The sequence below is a fragment of the Pipra filicauda genome, unplaced genomic scaffold, assembly GCF_003945595.2.
Source record: "Pipra filicauda isolate LSUMZ 115617 unplaced genomic scaffold, ASM394559v2 scaffold65_size3143899_pilon, whole genome shotgun sequence".
Lineage (NCBI taxonomy): Eukaryota > Metazoa > Chordata > Aves > Passeriformes > Pipridae > Pipra > Pipra filicauda.
This window is the reverse complement of record NW_024104820.1, coordinates 1837774-1857199: the sequence shown is the minus strand read 5'-3', so window position 1 is coordinate 1857199 and position 19426 is coordinate 1837774. Positions and strand designations below refer to the sequence as shown.

General features: G+C 37.0%; 1 protein-coding gene across 1 annotated transcript in view; it reads left to right on the top strand.

The window, feature by feature from the left end:
- Positions 1-19426, top strand: part of LOC113987640 (macrophage mannose receptor 1-like) — a 30675-nt gene that overhangs the window by 2112 nt on the left and 9137 nt on the right. Inside the window, exons 4-21 of the mRNA XM_027720582.2 lie at positions 841-954; positions 2050-2196; positions 3412-3594; positions 4486-4640; positions 5811-5924; positions 6799-6914; positions 7811-7959; positions 8808-9001; positions 10238-10365; positions 11556-11643; positions 12206-12350; positions 14618-14653; positions 14755-14918; positions 15423-15490; positions 16305-16405; positions 16787-16926; positions 17832-17946; positions 18570-18745. Coding sequence (XP_027576383.2) covers positions 841-954; positions 2050-2196; positions 3412-3594; positions 4486-4640; positions 5811-5924; positions 6799-6914; positions 7811-7959; positions 8808-9001; positions 10238-10365; positions 11556-11643; positions 12206-12350; positions 14618-14653; positions 14755-14918; positions 15423-15490; positions 16305-16405; positions 16787-16926; positions 17832-17946; positions 18570-18745 — 2333 coding nt within the window. The remainder of the gene's footprint in view (positions 1-840; positions 955-2049; positions 2197-3411; positions 3595-4485; positions 4641-5810; positions 5925-6798; positions 6915-7810; positions 7960-8807; positions 9002-10237; positions 10366-11555; positions 11644-12205; positions 12351-14617; positions 14654-14754; positions 14919-15422; positions 15491-16304; positions 16406-16786; positions 16927-17831; positions 17947-18569; positions 18746-19426) is intronic.

Sequence of the window (19426 nt, the reverse complement as noted above, 5' to 3'; positions counted from 1 at the left end):
AGGGTGTCAGGAGTGCTTCAGCAGCCACCAGAAGGGGGATGGTCTGAACTGCCCTTCCACCAGGTGGTGGGTTTTTTGTGAAAGGTTGGTCACAAACCTCTGTGGGGGGGAAGAATCCCCATCCCAGCTTTGTGCTCCAAATGGGAGCTCCTGCACCTTCTGCAGTCTGTCCTAGGGGAGGGTTTCTTCTGCTCACCTCTGTGCAAGGGCACTCATTCCTCAGCAGGGCTATGGTCTGGTCCTCAAAATACCTTTTTCTTCCGTGTTTCAAGGATTATTAATCTTTTCGGAAGATCATATGATGATAGTTAGATTGGTCCTAGTATGGGTACATTTCCATCCTTAAATTTCAGATAATTTCAGTGGATTTCAAATACTGGTATCACGATATCTATTTGGTTATAAACAGTGTAAAGGAGGCTTTGAAACCACTCACATAGAAAAAAGTCTGGAAGCAACGGATTGACACACTGTTGTCTTCTTTTATTCCATGAATATGGTACAATTTAGTACAATTCCCTGATGAAAATCAGGTATTTTCAGCATCTCTTATGTTGTAATGAAACCAAGTGAAAGAAATAAACTCTTATTTAAGTAGTGAAATAAGATGTTAATTTGCCCTTTTAACTACTGAGACTTTCACTAAATCAACACAGATTCATTTACATATTTTACTTTTTGGAATCTGTGCATCTCAGTAATGCAGAAAGTACTGCTTTGGGGCTGGTTTCAACTAAGAAATATGAATTTCTTACTTTTGACTTAACTTCTTTTAGATGACCTTACTAGGAATGAGAATAGGGAGATAAAACTGAGGGATATTTTTTTTTTCTAATTTAGAGCTAACTAAAGAATTTGGGTTTGCATTCTGGATTGGATTGAACATTTTGGATTTTGACAGTGGATGGCAATGGGCTGGGGGCAGCCCTTTCAGATATTTAAACTGGGCTCCAGGTAAGAACTGTGCCTATTTTTTAATCTTTGAATGGATTCTGATAAGACACTAAAAAATAAAAACTACCTTAGCTACCTTTATTTCAGGAAAGCCAATTCTAATTTAGAACAGATATTTTAAGAATTGCACTTTCAAATTCAAAGTTCACAGTGGACATCAGCTATAGCATATTATTCTATTTCCTAACCTAAACAGAGAGCTTGTTTTGAAAGCAGAATATCCTTTAGAGTGATGTACAATCCTACACATCAAAGATCAGAATTTTCCATAGCATGTTGCCCAAGAGTATGCATGTAAATCAAATCTTCCAAAGGTAACAAAATATTTAGAAAATAAGGGCACTATGTTGTCCGGCTCTAGAGATTCTTGATATTATTGAGAGTCTTATGGAACCAGCTCATAATTCCTCAACAGTGCATGCAAAATTGCACTGGGCCACGTTGAGGAAGGGAGACAGAATGAGTTTGTGGTGCTCCTCATAGCTAGGGAGTTCTCTTTGCTTGTTGGCTTTTTTGGTTCTGTGTTTCCTTTGTGCCGTGAGTATTCCAAGCCATCTCTTAGTTTGGAAAAGTTACGATGTAGTAAAGGAGTAATTAAACTCTCCTGTAAGTTTTCAAATATTCTGTATCAGGAAATTCACTTTACTGATTACAGAGGTTTGTACACACTGCAACAGAAGTGAGAAAAGCTATTACCTAGGAACTTAGAACTGTGAAACTCTTGAGATATACTGAAAGGACAATATAACTTAAAATTCAATATTTCTAAAGTTTGAAAGTTTTTGACAAAGGCTGAAGGTCTAGTTTCAGCTCTTCTTCCTGTGAGCACCAGGATGTCAGGAAAAGAATTAGAAATTTCCCAGTGCTATCCTGACAAAAAGTCAATGGAGGGTCATTATTTCACTTTCAATGCATAGACTAAAAATAGCATCCTATAAAACTACAAGGTAGTTACCCTATAGGGAAGGGCTTCATCATAATAATGATTCAAGCTTTCAGGAAAAGCTGATGTTTCTACTGGTAATATTATGTTTTCTGTTAATTTTTTTTTACTTTTTTTTTGCTGTGAGATTCTATTTTCTCTCTTACTCAAAGGAAGTCCTTTCCTTCTCCCTGGGAAAATCTGTGGAATGCTAAACCCCAGAAAGAATGCTAAATGGGAAAACCAAGCCTGCAACCAGAGACTAGGCTACATTTGTGAAAAGGGTATCTTCAGTTCAAAGCCTGACATTATATCCAAAGGTAGGTTGGTAAAACAAAAAGAAAGGTTTTTCTCCAACTCCTAGAAAGAGCAACTTGTAAAGATCAGCAAATGGTAAAAGGTATGCAACATTATTTTTCAACCAAGATATTAGAAACCTTTAGAAAATACAACTATACATGACACACAGACTTTTATATGCTGCCTTTGTCCTCCCTTTGTGTATTAAACATTCATAGGAGAATGTTATTGTTTTGTTCCATCACTCCATCATTCATTCTCGCAAGAGAGCTGGAAGCTGCCCTGTCATGGTAGCCAATGCCAAAAGGCAAATTTGCATAAATACAGTAGAAGTGTTATTCTCATTTACTCCAATTAAGTAATTGCAGTTACTCATATATTCATAAGAAAAATATTTCTCATCTAATGTCAACATTATGCAATGCATTGGGTTCATACAAGCAGAGCAGGAGCAGCAACAACATTGATATAGACCTTGTTGCATTCATGGGCCACCGCAACCCAACAGCATGGTCATGAACATGTCCCATGCAGGAGGGATCCACTGGCAACTGTTGTCTGGGAATGGTATTAAAGTTACTTTTAAAGAACAAGTTTTATTAAAGAAAGTAGAGAAACAATTTCAGAAAATCTTTATTGCTGTATTAACCTTAAAAAGAAATGCAGGGTTCTATTTTTAAAGTAAGCTTAAGGTAAGTTTTTAGGAATCTAAGTAATAAAAAAGCCACTAAGTTAATATGCAAAGTACCAGATCTCTGCTTATTTGTAAGGTTTAGTGACCTGCAGTTACCAAAGAATTACTTTATGCTCTTCCATATCTGACAAATATGTGTGTTTGCAAGAAACCATTGAGCAGCAGGCACAGCCCAATGTCAGCCACCACAGGCAGCACAGAAACCACGACACACTGACCAAATGTCTCCGAGGGACTAAGAGAGGAGATGCTGATGTTTGCCTTGGTCTCTCTTTCTTCCCAGAGCATTGTTTCAAATTGCATTGCCCACATAATGTGAGCATTTTTCAATGGTTCTCTGTTTAAGGAGACATCATTCTATTTGCATATTTAGCATACTCTGCCTTAATGATATTTGGTTACCACTTGAATATATTTTGCATTGCCAACTACAGCTTTATATTTATTCATTTAGTCCCAATTTTGTAAAGAGTACTTGAGAGACCTCTTTCTAGTGTTTTCTGTTTTTCTCTTGTTCTGAAAAATTGTTCTTGGATTTTAGGGGAATCGAGGCCGGTTAAATGCACAGACGGTTGGCGGCCATACGCAGGTCACTGCTACAGCATTCACTGGCACCCCAAAACATGGAAAGATGCTCTGACTTCATGTAAGAACCAAGATGGAGATTTGGCAAGCATCCACAACATTGCTGAATACAGCTTTCTAGTGTCACAGCTTGGTTACAGTGAGTATATATGTAGGCCTGTACTGGGATTGCCCCATCCCTAACATAAAAGTGGAACTTCACATTAAATATTAATGCTTCCTTTGAAATATCATAAGTGGAAGGCTGAATCTGATTGTGCTCATTTATGTTGTTGCTGTTGCATAAACATAGAAACATTTTTATGTTTATCAAGAAATAATCTACGTTGTAAAACATTATAAAGGAGGAGAAGAAAACAAAAAAAAAAGGTATTCCTCCCAGAGACACATGAAGATCTCTAAAGATTGCATTTTTGGCACCTACATTCTATGTTCAATGGCTTCATTACTGAGCTCCAAACCTAGAAGATAAACTTCTTGCTGAGATTAAAACCTCTTTCTGAGGCTAACCTCTTGCTATATATCCTTCTAAGAAAACAATATCTTTTCATTTCCGATATTCCTTGGGTCTGCAGTAACCAGTCCTGACACTTGCTGCAGATGCTGGCCTTGGTGAACACACCTGATGGGCCAATACAAATCCTCCAATGCTTCCCTAATAAGGAGATGTACTAACAGGTGTCTTCATGGCTTGGACTTAATATGATCTCATGAGAGGTGGGACACTTCCAGCCACTCACTATCTCCATACTCAAGACCATTTTGTTCTGAATCACAGAAAGTTTGCAAAAATCTTCTGCCAGCTGTAAAGAACCTTATGTTTATTAAACTCAGCATTTCTGAATGGCATCTGATGCCGTTTCACAAGACATCTTATACAGACCTCAGAGGGAAACAGCGTTTTTATTAAAGCACAAAGACTACCTCTTGTGTACCACATCCCAAATTTATCAGTCCCTGCTTGTTCAGCATATGAAAACATTCACTGCACAGTGGACAGTAAGCAAACCTATTTCTTGTCATGCTTCAGAGCCAACAGAAGAGCTATGGCTGGGTCTGAATGACCTGAAGACTCACTTCTACTTCGAGTGGAGTGACGGGACTCCTGTGACGTTCACCAAATGGCAACGCAGGCATCCCACCTACAGGAATGGTCTGGAGAACTGTGTTGTTATGAAGGGGCAGGTATATGCATGCACTCATTTTTTAGTAATGTAAGTTAATAACTATATCAACCTGAAATCACTTACATGATATGCTTACGTATGTATAATTCTTTATCTTAACTTTAAATAGTTTTCCTCCAAAATTTGGCATTAACCAGAAGAGAAGTTCAGAAGTCAGGAGAGATCAGAAAGAGAGAGGCAGCATTTTCCTAGTGCTGTCTTCTGAAATTCCTTATCTGGTGAAAAGTTTGATCTAGAAATTTTATGTTATATTCTTTCCCTTGGTTGCAGTACAGAAAAAGTTTAAAGCTCTGGGAGAGGAATGGGGATGAACTAGTTAATACCTTGTGTGAGTACCTTATATGCTATTTGCATGCTTCATGTTCCAATCCAATAGACCATTATGTCCCTCAATGTCACATCACTGAGGCATGGTATTGAGGCAGGGAGACCTGGCACTAGGGCATGTTTCTTCAGCTGTCACCTCCCTGTCAACTAATGTAAAATTCTATAGTATTTCTGACTGCTTGACTCAGAAACTTTATTTTCTTGCTAAACATGGTTGCTTGATATATCTACATGCATGTACATGCACACAAAAAAGTGTAATGAATTTTGAAATAAACAAATTGAAAATGCTACTATGAAAGACATGCTATTATTGAAAGAACCATTATATCACAAAATAATGCTAATGCTTGCCAGGATTAGGCATCAATAGAATTGATCCTAAACCAGATTTCATGGAGAGAAAAAGCTCCTATTTCAATTTTATCTTTTACATAATCTATTCTTTTAAGTCATCAGTCATATTCAGAGTCTTTGATGGATAAAATAGATTTACTGCAACCCTATCAGATGTGCGTAATTTCAGTTTAACTGATCTTTTTTCTAAAGGTGTAGTGAAATAATCCTACTTTAAAAGCAGATACCTTAGCCCCAGATGAGGTGGATCTTTACAAACCCTCTCATTAAATAGTTATGATAGGAAGAAATGCTGAGATTTAACAATGTTATTTATTTCCTTCTTTCACCTGAAAACAGCATTAAAAGGATTTTAAATCAATACTGACAGATGTGGGGTTTTTTTAATAACTCTCTAATCAGCCTTGTGAAGAAAGAGGAAAAACACTAGTTATATTTATGAATGCCCTGTTTTTACATTTGTTTCTTCTCCCTACTATTCTAGGATGGATACTGGGCAACTAATGTTTGTGATAAGCAACTTGGTTACATCTGTAAAAAGAAGCCTTCATCACAATCCTTTGAAAAAGAGACAACTGAGGACCCAGGCTGCCAGAAAGTAAATGCTGTCTCATAAATAATAACGTTTGGAAAAATGTGCAGAAGTTAATTTACGGGTTCTTGTTTCTTTTGGATACTGTGTTTGTATCTTCTAGAAAATCTACTCTTGAGGAGATCTAATTTTTTCCTCCTAGCAACTTACTAATATATGTGCATTTTTCATTTTTATTCTGAAAATTCTCAAGAAAGTCGGATTCATTTACATGTACATGAATACTGCCTTTCCCTCCATTTCCAGATAAGCCACCCTGTGATTCAGAAAACCATTGTATCTGTTTTGGTCAGCACAGTTCTCTCTAAGAGCAGGAAGAAATAGGAGTGTTTTACTGATATTCCTCCTTTCCACCCTCCCTACAAACAAGCACTATCTGGATTCCTCGTGGCTCAGAAAATCTCACCCTTTGCACTTGGGGATGGCAGGGGCAGCTTTGGGAGGCTGTGCTTGTATGTGAATTAATTTCCATATTGCAATAATTTTGTATTTCATTATATCTTATCCTGCAGCTCTGGAAAGCTGGAGCTGCAGGTCACCCTGAATGAATCATGGGCTCCTCACAGACTCAGTTTGTGTAATCCTATCCTTACAGAACACTGCAAAGCAATAGCAAATATCACAGTCACAATTTTCTTTGAAAATTCTTGTACACGTAAAAGAGATGAAAACTAAGATGTTAATGTCATCCCTTAAACAAAAAAAAGCCTCCTGTAGGAGTGAACAGCACCAAAAATAGCTTTTATTTATTAACAGATTGGCCCAGTCTCATCTTGGTTTTAAGCTCAGCTGCATTGAATATTTATACACAGAAGAGTAGAACAACTTCTACACTGAAGTCTCTTTCCATTGCACATTAAAAGCCTTATGTTTGTCACAGGGTTGGAAAAGATATGGTTTTCACTGTTACTTGGTGGGTTCTGCACTTTTGACGTTCTCAGAAGCAAATAAGACATGTGAACAGAGCAAAGCTTATCTAGCTACGGTGGAAAGCAGGTGGGAAAATATTTTTTTTAAAAAAAATCAGTGCTTTTAATGGAGAAACTTGCAAAATGTGTCCATTTTTTGAATCCTTTAAAGAGTTTTATCAGCACTTCTCAAAAAAATTTATAGTAGTAAGCCACATAAAGATCATCCATGCAGGAAAAAACCTCCAACCAAACACCCCAAAGTTTTAGGGTTTTCTACTTTATTATAGCAGTTTTCATATTCGAGGGGGTTCTTGAGTTAAAGAGTTTTCTGTTATCTTTCAATTAATAATTAAAGCAACTTCTGGTTTGGGGGGGGTTTGGTTGTTTTGGGGATGGTTTTTTTGGTTTTGTTTTTTTTCCGTTTTCTGGTTTTTTTTCATCTGCTTGTTGAATGGTGTTCCGGCATTATGAAAGGAAAGCTTTAAAAAAATATTTTCCTAAACTACATTCTAAGCCAAATTCTGAACAAATGTGGGAAATCTTCCCCAGAACCTGCCTCCTCCTGAAGCCAGAATGTATAATCTCTAACCTACCCAAATCTCAGCCAGGCTTTGCAGGCTTCATGGCCTCTGAGGAACATGACTGCCGTCAGAGGTGATGGCTAGCAAAGCTGACGGCTTGGTCCTGTCTTGGTGGTCTGTTTGAGGCACCTCAAAGATTTGGCAAGACAATGAAAATAGTAGAATACAACTAGAAGCCCATATAAGCAGTGATTTGTGACCTTTCAGATGCCTTTAGCTGAAAAGAGAAAGTTGTTCCTTATGAAATTCTTTCGACTGCAGTTTAAAGCCTACTGAGGTTTTGCCTGAACTTCACTGAGGAGCTGTTGCTTTGGGATCACATTAGCATAACTCTGTTTGTATCATTTAGATCAATATTGCAAGGTAACAGGCTGTGAATTAACCCTGTTTTCTGCTGCAGAAATGAGCAAACCTTTCTGGTTAGTCTGGTGGGGCTGAGGTCTGAAGAGTATTTCTGGATTGGTCTCTCTGACACAGAAGAACGAGGGAGTTTCAGGTGGACCAATGGTGAAACTCCTCACTTCACACACTGGAACACAGCAATGCCAGGTAAATTCTGCATGGACTCAAACCCTGTGACAGGAGTGCAGCTGCAACTCACATGGGTTTCTATTTTCAATCCCCTGGAGTTAGAAATTAGAGTGGGCACTATGTTTTCTGTCTGTAGCTGTCAGTGGCTCACACCTGTGTTTGACATCAGTGCAACAAGCACTGTCACAGCTGCGTGTCAGGTGTTGGTGTAAGTCAAAGTTGTACAGAAACAGATTTTTAATAGGTTAGACTGAAGGCAATATTGTGCAGGAGTTAACAACGTCAATGGTCTCATTTTTTTCAAGTTTTTTCAACACCAGTTAATAACAGTTAATAACAACTCATCAGATTTAGAAGAAATATTCTGGGCAGTTTTTTGACCCACGAGGTGCATATGGGATAAATGAGCAGCAGCCATCCAGCTGTTTTGCATTTCAGTGATACCGATTACCACTTATGTGGGAGCTCTGACCTTCACACCAGCTAATTATGCCTTAAAACAAACCTGTTGCACTTGGTATCAGTCTTCTTGAAATTGAATTAAAAGGATAGTACACCAAAGTAGTTGTCAGATCATCTATTACATATGTAAATATAATCAAGAGCCATTTGCCCTGTGATTTCCCTGCAGTGGCAAGATAAGGAAGATTTGTTTTCTAAAGCTACAAATCTCTGATTCTGGCAAAGCTGTGTCTGTGAGATTCATTGGCCCATATCTGGCCTCTGGCAGGAGGTATAAGAATAGTTTTATATCCAGGACATTTTTTTAATCTGCATAATCTGCATCTTTGAATAAAAGCATAGGTCTCATTCCTTAGAAATCTTTTAAGGCTTGGTTTTACTCATTTTGTTTCCATATCACAAAGGAAAAGAGCAAGGGTGTGTTGCCATGGGAACTGCAGCTGGATTATGGGATGTTGTTAGCTGTGAGAAGACATCAAATTATCTTTGCAAACAGTGGGCAGTGGGAGTGCCACCTACTGCTCCTCCAGGACAGGTCCCTGTGGCCACCTGTGCCGAAGGTTGGGATGGATCCTCCCAGGCAGACTCGTGCTTCAGAGTAAGTGTGTGTCTCCCTGCACTGTGAGCCTGAGCGTGGGTTTCTGTGATGCTGGGACACTTTTTGGGAATGATCTTCTCTTTGGTATTCGAGGACAGGAAAAAAAGAGAAAAAATCCATCAAATATAACAAAAGTCAACAGCAGAAAACGATGAACACAGAATGCTAGAAATATGCTTTCTCTTGTCTAAATGCCAGATGAGAACCTCACCTAATTTATTTGCTTCCAGGAGTTTCAAACTTCAGCAAAAACATAGTATTGCATCTCAAGAACTGTCAGTGTCACTTGCAAAAGATAATGTTTCTAAGAAAAAACATGCCCCTCTGCCAACCTTTTCTCACACAGCATGCAATACTCTTAGTGACACTTTTAAATCCAGGTTTAGTTGGTGACTCTTCAGCAAACAAAGCTTTTGAGCATTCTCTTGATTTAACTTAAATGCCTTTACAAAGAAAAAAAATACAGAGAAAGAAAAGGCAAAATAGATCAAAGAAAAGTAAATTTGCAGCATTGCTCTTCCAGTTCTTTATATAAGTATCTTCTTACTTTCTTGAGACTTTCTGCCTGTTGGGAGGCCAGAGTTGATTTTAGTTCTGTATTTACAAGGGTCTCAGCTTCTGTGCCATGCCTAATTAACATTGTATTGGTTCCACCAGTTACCAAATTGTTGATTATCCTTTCAATAAAATGTCAAGCATTTTATTCAGTAAGTATGTCCTTAGTTCAAGAATGCATGCACTTCATAGCAAAAAGTACAGCTATTTGTGTGCTTGCACCACCATGCAAAAACCTCTTCCCCGGCCACGGCCCACATTCTCCCAAATACCTTTCTCCATCCATACTATCTTTTCTATTCCAAATTATTGCCTTTCCCTTCACCTTCAATTTCTCAAAAATCTCCTGCTTTCTACTGTGAAGTGTCATGGCTAAAGTTTTCTCTTTCTTTGAACCTTTCAGTGGTCAAATTCCAGTTAGATTATAGATTATTTTTTTCTCCTCTGTACATTCTGATAGCTTTTGTTCTCCTCAGATGCCTATACTACTCTTGGCTTATTTTAAAATAGATGATGCTAAGAAAAAAATACTTACACTTTACATTTCTAATGTTTAATATTAAAGGTTTTGGCAGATGTTATGTTGTCTCACTCAAGAATAAAGTGACACTGATTTTAATTACACGTATTTTATATCCTTTGCACATTTAGAAATTTATTTTTATCTTTTGTTCTCAACAGTTTTTTGTGAGAGAGGGAAACCAAAAGAAGTCTTGGTTTGAGGCCGAAGAATTCTGTAGAGAAATAGGTGGAAATCTAGTCACAATCAATACAAGAGAAGATCAAGTTTTATTATGGCAATTAGCATCGTGAGTACTTGCATAACAGCTCTTTTTCATGTTCCTGCTATGTTAAATACAAAATTCCTTAAAATATATCTGGAGCTGAGCAAGAGGCTGAGCAAAGCAAAGAGGCTTTGATATTTTTGAAATTTGCATCACAGGTTTTTATCAAGGCTGTTGTCCAGATCTGATCAACTTTTAAGAAGTTAGTCCCTCTGCCAAAAGGGAGAAAATAAAATGTTCAGCTCTGTGATATTTTGTAACTGGCTGTAATTCATACTTTAACCAACTCATTCAAAAAACCCCTTCAGCTACTCTGTAATGTAAACCAAAATGCACGGACTTAATGTGAAATTTTTCTGACTATAAACTGAAGACTCCTGAAATCAGTGATTAATTTTAATTAATTTTTATAGCATTGTAGATGCCATGTCTTGCTCATGATAAGCTATGACATTATTTCCCCCCAAATTAGATTATGATTGTATTCCATAATACCAAGACATCTCAATGACATCTAATATACAACTAGTTAACCAAAAGTGTTTAATATAGTGATGAATCTAGGTTTACTTTCTCAAATAGATTAAAAACTGTCATATTGAGAAGTTTTTGTGATCTCACCTTTCTTCATTTTAATATATTTCAGTATTGTGAGAAGTTGAATGTGGTGTTGTCTGTTAAGTCTCTTTGCTTTAGAGTATGAAATCTTTGTAGAGGGAAACCTTCGTGTTATGCAGTGAATGAAATAGGACTCTATTTTATTTGGTTCATAGGTATGACAAGATAAATAGCATGAACTGTTAAATAAACTAATTAGAAATTGCCAAGAAGCAAATAAAAGCAGTTGAAAAGCATTTTCCACTATTTTTTATTAGTTAAATTGTATTATAACTCTACTGATGTTTTACTTTTGCTAAAGCTTCTGTCTTTGAACTCATACTACAGCCAAGAGTTTTGTTGCAGTCACAGGCACGGGAGCCTGAGCTGACTCTGTGTCACATCACTTGTCCTTTACCTAATATTCAAAGATGGTAAGACTTGTCCCAGTACAGAGCACTATAAAACTCCCTGACAGAGTGCAGGGGATGGGCCTGGCTATGGGCCACAGTTTCCAGTTCAGGTGTGATAGAAAGCAGCATGTCTGTGCTTTCCAGCATTTATGTCACGGCCTCTCTTTCTACACGCATTTATCTATATTGTATGAATTATTTTAGGGACAAAGGACTGAACACTCAGGCTTTCTGGATTGGTTTGTTTCTCTTAAATCCTGATGAAGGATTTGCTTGGATTGATGGTTCCCCTGTGAGTATTTATTTGCTGTATATTAATCGACTTATATAAAGATCTTCATCTTTTTATGCCATCTTTTGCAATCTCTTTAAATCTTCATCAGGTGCATGGCAACCCTTAATTCAGCAGCTGAATAGTTCCAGTGCACTGTCCTAACACACTAATGGAAGTACAAAATTGCCTCTGTTTCATTCCCGGTACCATGTTATATCTTCAACAGTCCATGCTCTTAGACCTTCACAGCATCCCAAAACAGACAGTGCTGTATAGCAATACAGGAAGTCAGGTTGCCAATATTCACAAAGTGAGGTAAACATGACTCCCTCCACCCATAAGTTTTTCTTTCATCAGCTTTTCTGTACCATGTGATCTTTGCACCTTCTTCAGGGAGAGACTGGGAAACTCAGTTGATTATCATGACTTTCACAGCCCTCTCAGACCTATTTGAACTCCTGTTGATCCCATAAACAAGGCATTTGAGATGATAAGATACTGAAATTGTGTTATACTGGCAATCTCAATTACTTCTACTCAGCTCAAATCACATGGTAATTGATATGTATTTCCAACACAGGTAGTTTATGAGAACTGGGATGAAGATGAACCCAACAACCGTGAAGAACTTGAACATTGTGTTATGTTTAATAGATCACCCAAAATGCGCTGGAACGACTTGCGCTGTGAACATTTGCTTAATTGGATTTGTGAAACAAAAAAAGGTATATTACTTCCTCATTTAACTGGAGCAATAAACCCAAGTTTCAAAAGCAAATTTTATGGATTCAAACAAATTGAAAGGAAGAAAAATACTGGGAATTGTTCATTTTAAAACCGGTTATAGTGAAGGCAACACATAAAGCAAGAGAAATGTATTGAGATATTTCAATTGTACTCAGATGCAGGAAGTTAAAGATGTCCCTATTACTTTATCTCTGGCTTTATCTCCTTCTGTCATGGATTGAATAAATTTGCAAAGCAAAGGTACTTATCTCCTCTCCTTTTATCTCCTCCCTGTATTTCTATCTGCTTCAGGCATATCCAGGATAGCCAAAGATGCAGGACACTAGAGTTCTCTGTACAACAGAGACAAAAGCTTTGCTTCCCACTGTGAAACAAATAATGGGAACTAAAGAGAGTGATCAGTTGCTATAGGAACTGGAAACTCTGAAAAGCTGATCAAAAATAGAGTCTGGTGCAACCCCGATGGACTCCTGCATCCACCAACTTTGCCTGGAAAGCAAGGCCCCAACACCAAGACTCCCAAAACTGGCACCAGGGTCATAAAACGGACCTGGCTGATGTATGTTGGGGTGCCTGTCAGTGGAAAATGGGGTCTGCATGGGCTGAAGACCACAAGTGACAAGTGATAATGAAAGAATTTGTTTTGTTTACTCAGTCCTATTTCTACATCCCGGTTGTAAACTGAGTATTTGTGTGCATCTCTATAGAGAAGGAGATTCTTACAAGCTTCTTGAAATGAAAAGAAAATTGGATGCACACAGGGAACTAGTAGGAGGCACAGTAGGGAGGGGAAGGGATAAGCAGTTATATAAAAAACACTGAGTATGTCTAATACTTGATGACTACCAACAAACCATTACCCTCAAAGGGTGAATGAGGCACCATGGTAACATTGAAAAATTGCTTAATCAAGAAGGAAGAATCACTGTTCCCTTGTGGGTAGATTAGTCACACAAATGTACCATCCAAACACTGATTTCTGCACACCAGCTTGAAGCAGCACATCCTGTGCAGCCTTATCTGGTGTGCTGAACTTGCTGCTTTATACAGATGTGGTTCTCTGCTCTTGGTGAGATTACTCACAAGTACTTCAGAAACCATGACACAAAAACTCTGATCAATTTATCTTGATCCTAGATGACCTTTCAAAAGCAAGAAAAATTAAAGAAATTGATCTTGTTATTGCAAGTCTAGATTATATGATGATTAACGTGAGAGAAGACAGACTCAGATGTTAATCCCTCATATTCACTTAAGACACATATTTACATGAGATACTTCATTTTTCAGAAAACCAATGAATGCTGTAGCTATGTTAGGATTAAACAATAAAATCAAAATGACAAGAAGTCTGTAAAGTAATAATTAAGATATTTAAATAATTTTAGCTTTGTTCTTCATTAATTACTTAAGAATAAAATATTTGAAAGACTCCAAAAGAATTTTACTCAATTTTTCATTTTTTTTCCCCACTTATTTCTCATCAAAGTGTTCCTGTCATTTTTATACTAATGTGTTCCTGTCATTTCTATTCCACAGAAGAAATGGAGAAATCTAGGAGAATTAGTAGTCCAGAAGTACAAAATAACAGGCATCCAAATGAAAGCAGAGCTACTTTTGAGAGTCTATAGCTGGCTCTGAAATAGTAGCAGCTTAATTGCTTCCTCCTGGTCCATTCTGTAATTAGAAACTTCAGTTTCATATCTATTGGCTCTACAGAACTCTTAAAAACAGACATCAGGAAAGGAGGAATGCATTGAGACACTGGAAATTATGTGTAGTATTAACAATATACAAGAACTAAGCTTTCAGTACTTGCGAATAGTTTACTATGATGTAGATAAGATTTAGAAATTACTATATTGGCTGGATTATGTGTTTTGGCTCTAGTCCCAAGAATATAAAAAAAAGTTAATCATAGCATGTCAAGAAAAATGCTAAAATACTTTTTCATAGTAAAGTCAGTTTACCAAGAGTTTACTGTGCATTCTGGATTGTTTAAGTCACTGCTTTTGGTGATACATATATACTGCAAAATACATGTTTTTCACTAGATGAATATTTCTAAATTATACACATAATTTAATATGGTGATATGTGCTCTAAATTCTTGAAAATGCATTAGCATAATTCATTGTTGAAATTTCTTTCCCTCTATTATATAAAGCATGTTAAACTACATAAAGCAAACCCCTCTGCTTTTTTGTATTTGGAATGTTGCTCATGATGATCTTTTATTTTACAGGTACACTGCTAAAACCTGTACCAGACTACAAACTTGGTAGGATCTTTTCCTCTTTCAAAAAGTTGATTATGGTATAGTTTTCAGACTTCGTACAGACCAGATTATGAATGTATTATATATGATTCTTTATCTTTCAGAATATCAATCCACTAGTGATGGATGGATTATATATGAAGATAAGCAGTACTATTTCAGCAGAGAACATGTCCACATGGAAGAAGCACGGAGAATTTGTCAGAAGAACTTTGCAGATCTTGTTGTCATTGACAATGAAAGCAAAAGACAATTTCTATGGAAATATGTAAGCACTGAGCCTATTAATTAAAATTGAATTTTGAAGCAGAGTAGATGATAAAAGAAACAGCCTAACTATTCGGCAAGGCTGCAGTCCTGAGCTATTGTCCCACATTGTTTATTTATAGAACAATAGACTTGCTCAGGACCTGCAAAGAAATTACTGCTGTTTTTAATAGGTAGAGAAAAATGGCATGCAAACGTTAAAGGTGTACAAAAGGATAGTTCATGCCTAGGTTGCTTATCTCTTCTAATATATGTAGTATTCAGCACAGTGATTATTGCTTTCTTGTCCACTGAGTTCCTTACTCTAGGATGTTCCACATATCCCTGTTGCCTGCTTGAAATCTGGGTCTAAACCCACATTATTCTTACCTGAGGCTCAAATCCTGCGGGACAAAAAAAAAAGGAAATAGGAAGAAATAATCACAGGCATGGTTAATTGGCTTCCAGGTTTTTGCTTGATGTTGAGGAAGAGTTAGTGCTTAACTTTTAATTATTTTTGTTTTAGAGTTACACAAAAGACAAATGGGAATCATATTTCATTGGCTTAGTTGTCAGCTTTGATAAGAAATTCAGGTGAGTAAAGGAAAACTGGTAATGGACAACAAATGATGGTAATTTCATCTTGCTTTTAGGGAGCATTTGTGTGTGTTTTTGTTTTACAAGATAGTAACTCTTGTGCAACTGGCCTCTGGATTGTTTTCACAAGTTGTCTTGCATCAGAAGTGTAACACTTCTATACTTAAGCAATGTCTTTTTTTTTCCAAATTTGGGAGAGCAAACCCAATAGAAGTTCAGGCTGACTCATTTTACTTAATATCTTACACTGAAAGAACTGAGTTAAGCACCCAAGCAAATCTGCATAGTTAGTGAGGAGAGGCAGCTCGTTTTAGGATGTTATTCACCCGATTCATTTTAGACATCGACCTAAGGATGAGATTTACTCTGACCAGATCTCCAATGTCTGAGAAAGCCTGAGAAAGTCTAAGAAGTTTTGATTAAAAGTATATAGAAATGTTTAATCAGATTAATCTCAGTAGTTCAAGTTATGTGCGCTGGAAGCAAGAAGAGTAAGCAACATCTCATCCAATAGGCTTTCTGAAATTTCTGGTAGTGAACCTCTTTTAACAATCTGTTTGTAGAAGACTTTCAGGAGGACACCTTTCTGGGATGCAAAGGAAGTCCATGGACTGCTGATGGGCCTTGAATGTGATAGTACTAGACAGATGAGAAGCAGCAGTAATGCTGGGGCTACGTCCTCTCTGGGATATGTAGAGCCTTCACCCACTGGTCACCGCTGATACCTTGCTCAGCCCTCTGTCTAAGCAGACCTTGTGACTGACTGCTGGAGATGTCTGTCTGGCAGCCACTGTCCCCTTGTTTCTTCCAGATGGCTGGATGAGACCCCCGTGAACTATGTTGCCTGGGCTCCAAACGAACCCAATTTTGTAAATAATGATGAAAACTGTGTAATAATGTCACAAGATTTTGGTGAGTAAAATGGTAACAAGAAATATTTGGGTAAAAATTTAGCATCAAAATCTGAAATGTTTGGTATATATTTAAATTTGAGGCTACCCCAAAAAGAGGTAGTTCAAAATACTGACACTTTTTCATAACAAACATGCTGAGGTTTGAAACCGTGCCATCACTATCAGGAGACAAACAGATGGCAGAGGAAGGAGGAGTGTATTTGGGTCAATGTGTTTCATCTGTGCTTTATGAATGCTGTCTCAGGTAGTGTTGTAGTGGTGGTACCAGAGTTTGTTTCATCTGTGCTTTATGAATGCTGTCTCAGGTAGTGTTGTAGTGGTGGTACCAGAGTTTCTCTGTAATCTGTACAGTAATTATCTGTATTCCATTTCTTTACAGGCTTTTGGAAAGATATAAGCTGTGCTGTGAAAAATGCCTTTATCTGTGAAAGGCATAATTCAACTTACTCAGGATTTGCTCCTACTGTACTTCCACCTCTCGGAGGATGCCCTGAAACTTGGCTTTTGTTTAACAATAAGGTGCAGTAATAAATCTCAGCCATATTTAGCAGATTTTCTATAGATGAAGAAACCAACTATCCCTTTTATCTCACCATATAAATTCTCTGTCTTCATATACCAATTTATTAAGAGGCATCTAGTTAGCAGTGTAGTAAATTTCCAGGTTGGCAAATTTGTAACTAAATCTCAAAAAAAAAGGTGATTTGAATGTTTGAAGTTACAATTTTTGTAGATGTCCATATGCCTTTGGCCATACTTACTTTTCCAGTCTTTGGAATTTTCTGGTTATTTCAGCACACTTACTGCATGGAAATCTTGTTTCATTATCCTTACCTGTAAATGTAAGACCCTTTTTCTGAGTAACACTGAGATGAAAATATGAAAGGTCACACTTTTCCATATGTAACTGGCTACCACAGAACTCAAGCTGAGTAACAAACATCAATAAATGTCAAATCAAATACAGAAAACAAGCAAGCATTGCTTTCTGCTAAGTTAAGCAAAAAACCTGAACATATGAACTTAAAAAAACCCCAACAAACAAACAACAAATGAAAACCACACATCAATCCCACAATGCAATCAATAGGAAAAGCTTTTTACGCAGTCAAAGGGCATAAAAAGGGAGAAGCCCTCACCTTTCAGTAATGTCCCTGAAATTACCTGTGCACTCTGGGTACCTACTTAATTCCTCAAAAGCTTTTGTAGGTTTTCTGCTCTTCCTCAGTACAAACCCCACAGGTGTGTAAGTACTGTGCACACATTGCTGTGATTAGCTGTGTCATCTTCTTACTGGCCAACAGGATTCATGTTTAGCAAATCCCCTATCTGCTGCTCTATGCATGTAGGGTCTAGCACTGAATTGATCCAAATCAAGGGTTTTGATGCCTGAAATTCTTTCTAATCCTTTACTCTCTCTGCAGTGTTATAAAATATTTGGATCCAGAGAAGAAGAGAGACTAACTTGGCACTCAGCAAGAAGAATTTGTATAGAATCAGGGGGAAATTTAGCCTCCATACACAACGATCAAGTGCAAGGTATGACACCTGAGCCTTACAGCACTATGTTTGAAGCCAGATTTTACAATCCAATGATGAGGCTGAAATGTCCTCCAGATCTAGACAGTATAACCTATAAAGGAAGACCCAGAACTGCTTGATCCAGACAGAAGACTGGAGTGAGATACAAAAGCATCATGCAGAAGGAAAAGAATAATCTGTTCCCCATGGACTTGGAAGATGGGATAAATTGTAATGGTTTATAGCCAGGAAATGCTCACAGATATTCAAGTTAGACAGTAAACAAACATCCATCAGAAATTACTTATGTGCAGTTGATGCTACATTGTGGAAGACTGAATAATCCTTTCAAGTCCCTCCTAGCCCCCATTTCTATAATACTTCCAGGAAGCCTAAATAATTTTTATCAAAAAATGTTCCTTTTTTTCCTCTGAAATCAAACTGCTTCAGTTCAACTACCCATTGTTATTTTTATATTTTACCATTAGCTCATAGTCTAACAATACTGAACTTGATATTTCCAATATTTTTAAAAGATGATTGGTTGTTTTATTTGTACTTTCATTTACATGGAATTTGAAGAAAGGACACTCCTTAGCTACTTTTTATTTATTTATTTTTTAATCTATTTTTTTTATTAGCCTTCCTCACCTTCCAGCTAAAGGATATTGCCAGTGGAACATGGATTGGACTGAATGACATTATCTCTGAGGGTACATATCTTTGGACAGATGGAAGCATATTTGACTATTCTAAGTGGGCACGAGGATTCCCATTTAGAGATGAATATGTAATGGCTGACAGGAAGTATATAGAGGTAAACAGAAAAAATAATACAAGTAAAGAGAAAAAAATCAGAAAATGCGCAGCTTAGATAACATACTCAAGATCCAAGTAACCAGCCTGACTTCTATTTCAGTTAAGATCTTGCTTTCAATAGCTTAAAGCAGAAGGCAACTGAATATTTTGAAGACCAAATTTTTAAAGCTGTACTCAGAGATTAATAGGCATGTTTAGAGTCCACGCTTATTGTCATTCCTTTCTGGAAGTCTAGAACTGCAGAAAATGAATGCTGTATTATGTGTACTGCTAGAATTAATTATATTTATTAGTATTATTATATTTACTGAAAACATTCCATATTAATAGCTGTGATTTTTACTCTGGTTTACTGTTTTACCTTGTATGGCATGAGTCCAAATGAAACTCCAACAAATTCAGTACAGATTAACATAAACTACATAGTAAAAATAACGTCAATACACTCCCAGGAATTTTAATAAACTGAGAAAAGTTCTTGCATTAGTCTACCAATGAAAGCACATTTGCTTAAGATATATAATATAATACATTTAATTTCCAAGAAGCAATAAATGGAAATAAGAGCCAGAAAATTAGAAAAGAAAGCTATTACATTTTTCTCCTCACATCTATTTCTATTATTTTTCTGGACATTTTGCACTTTATCAGCAACAACTTGGGGGTTTGTTTGTTTTTT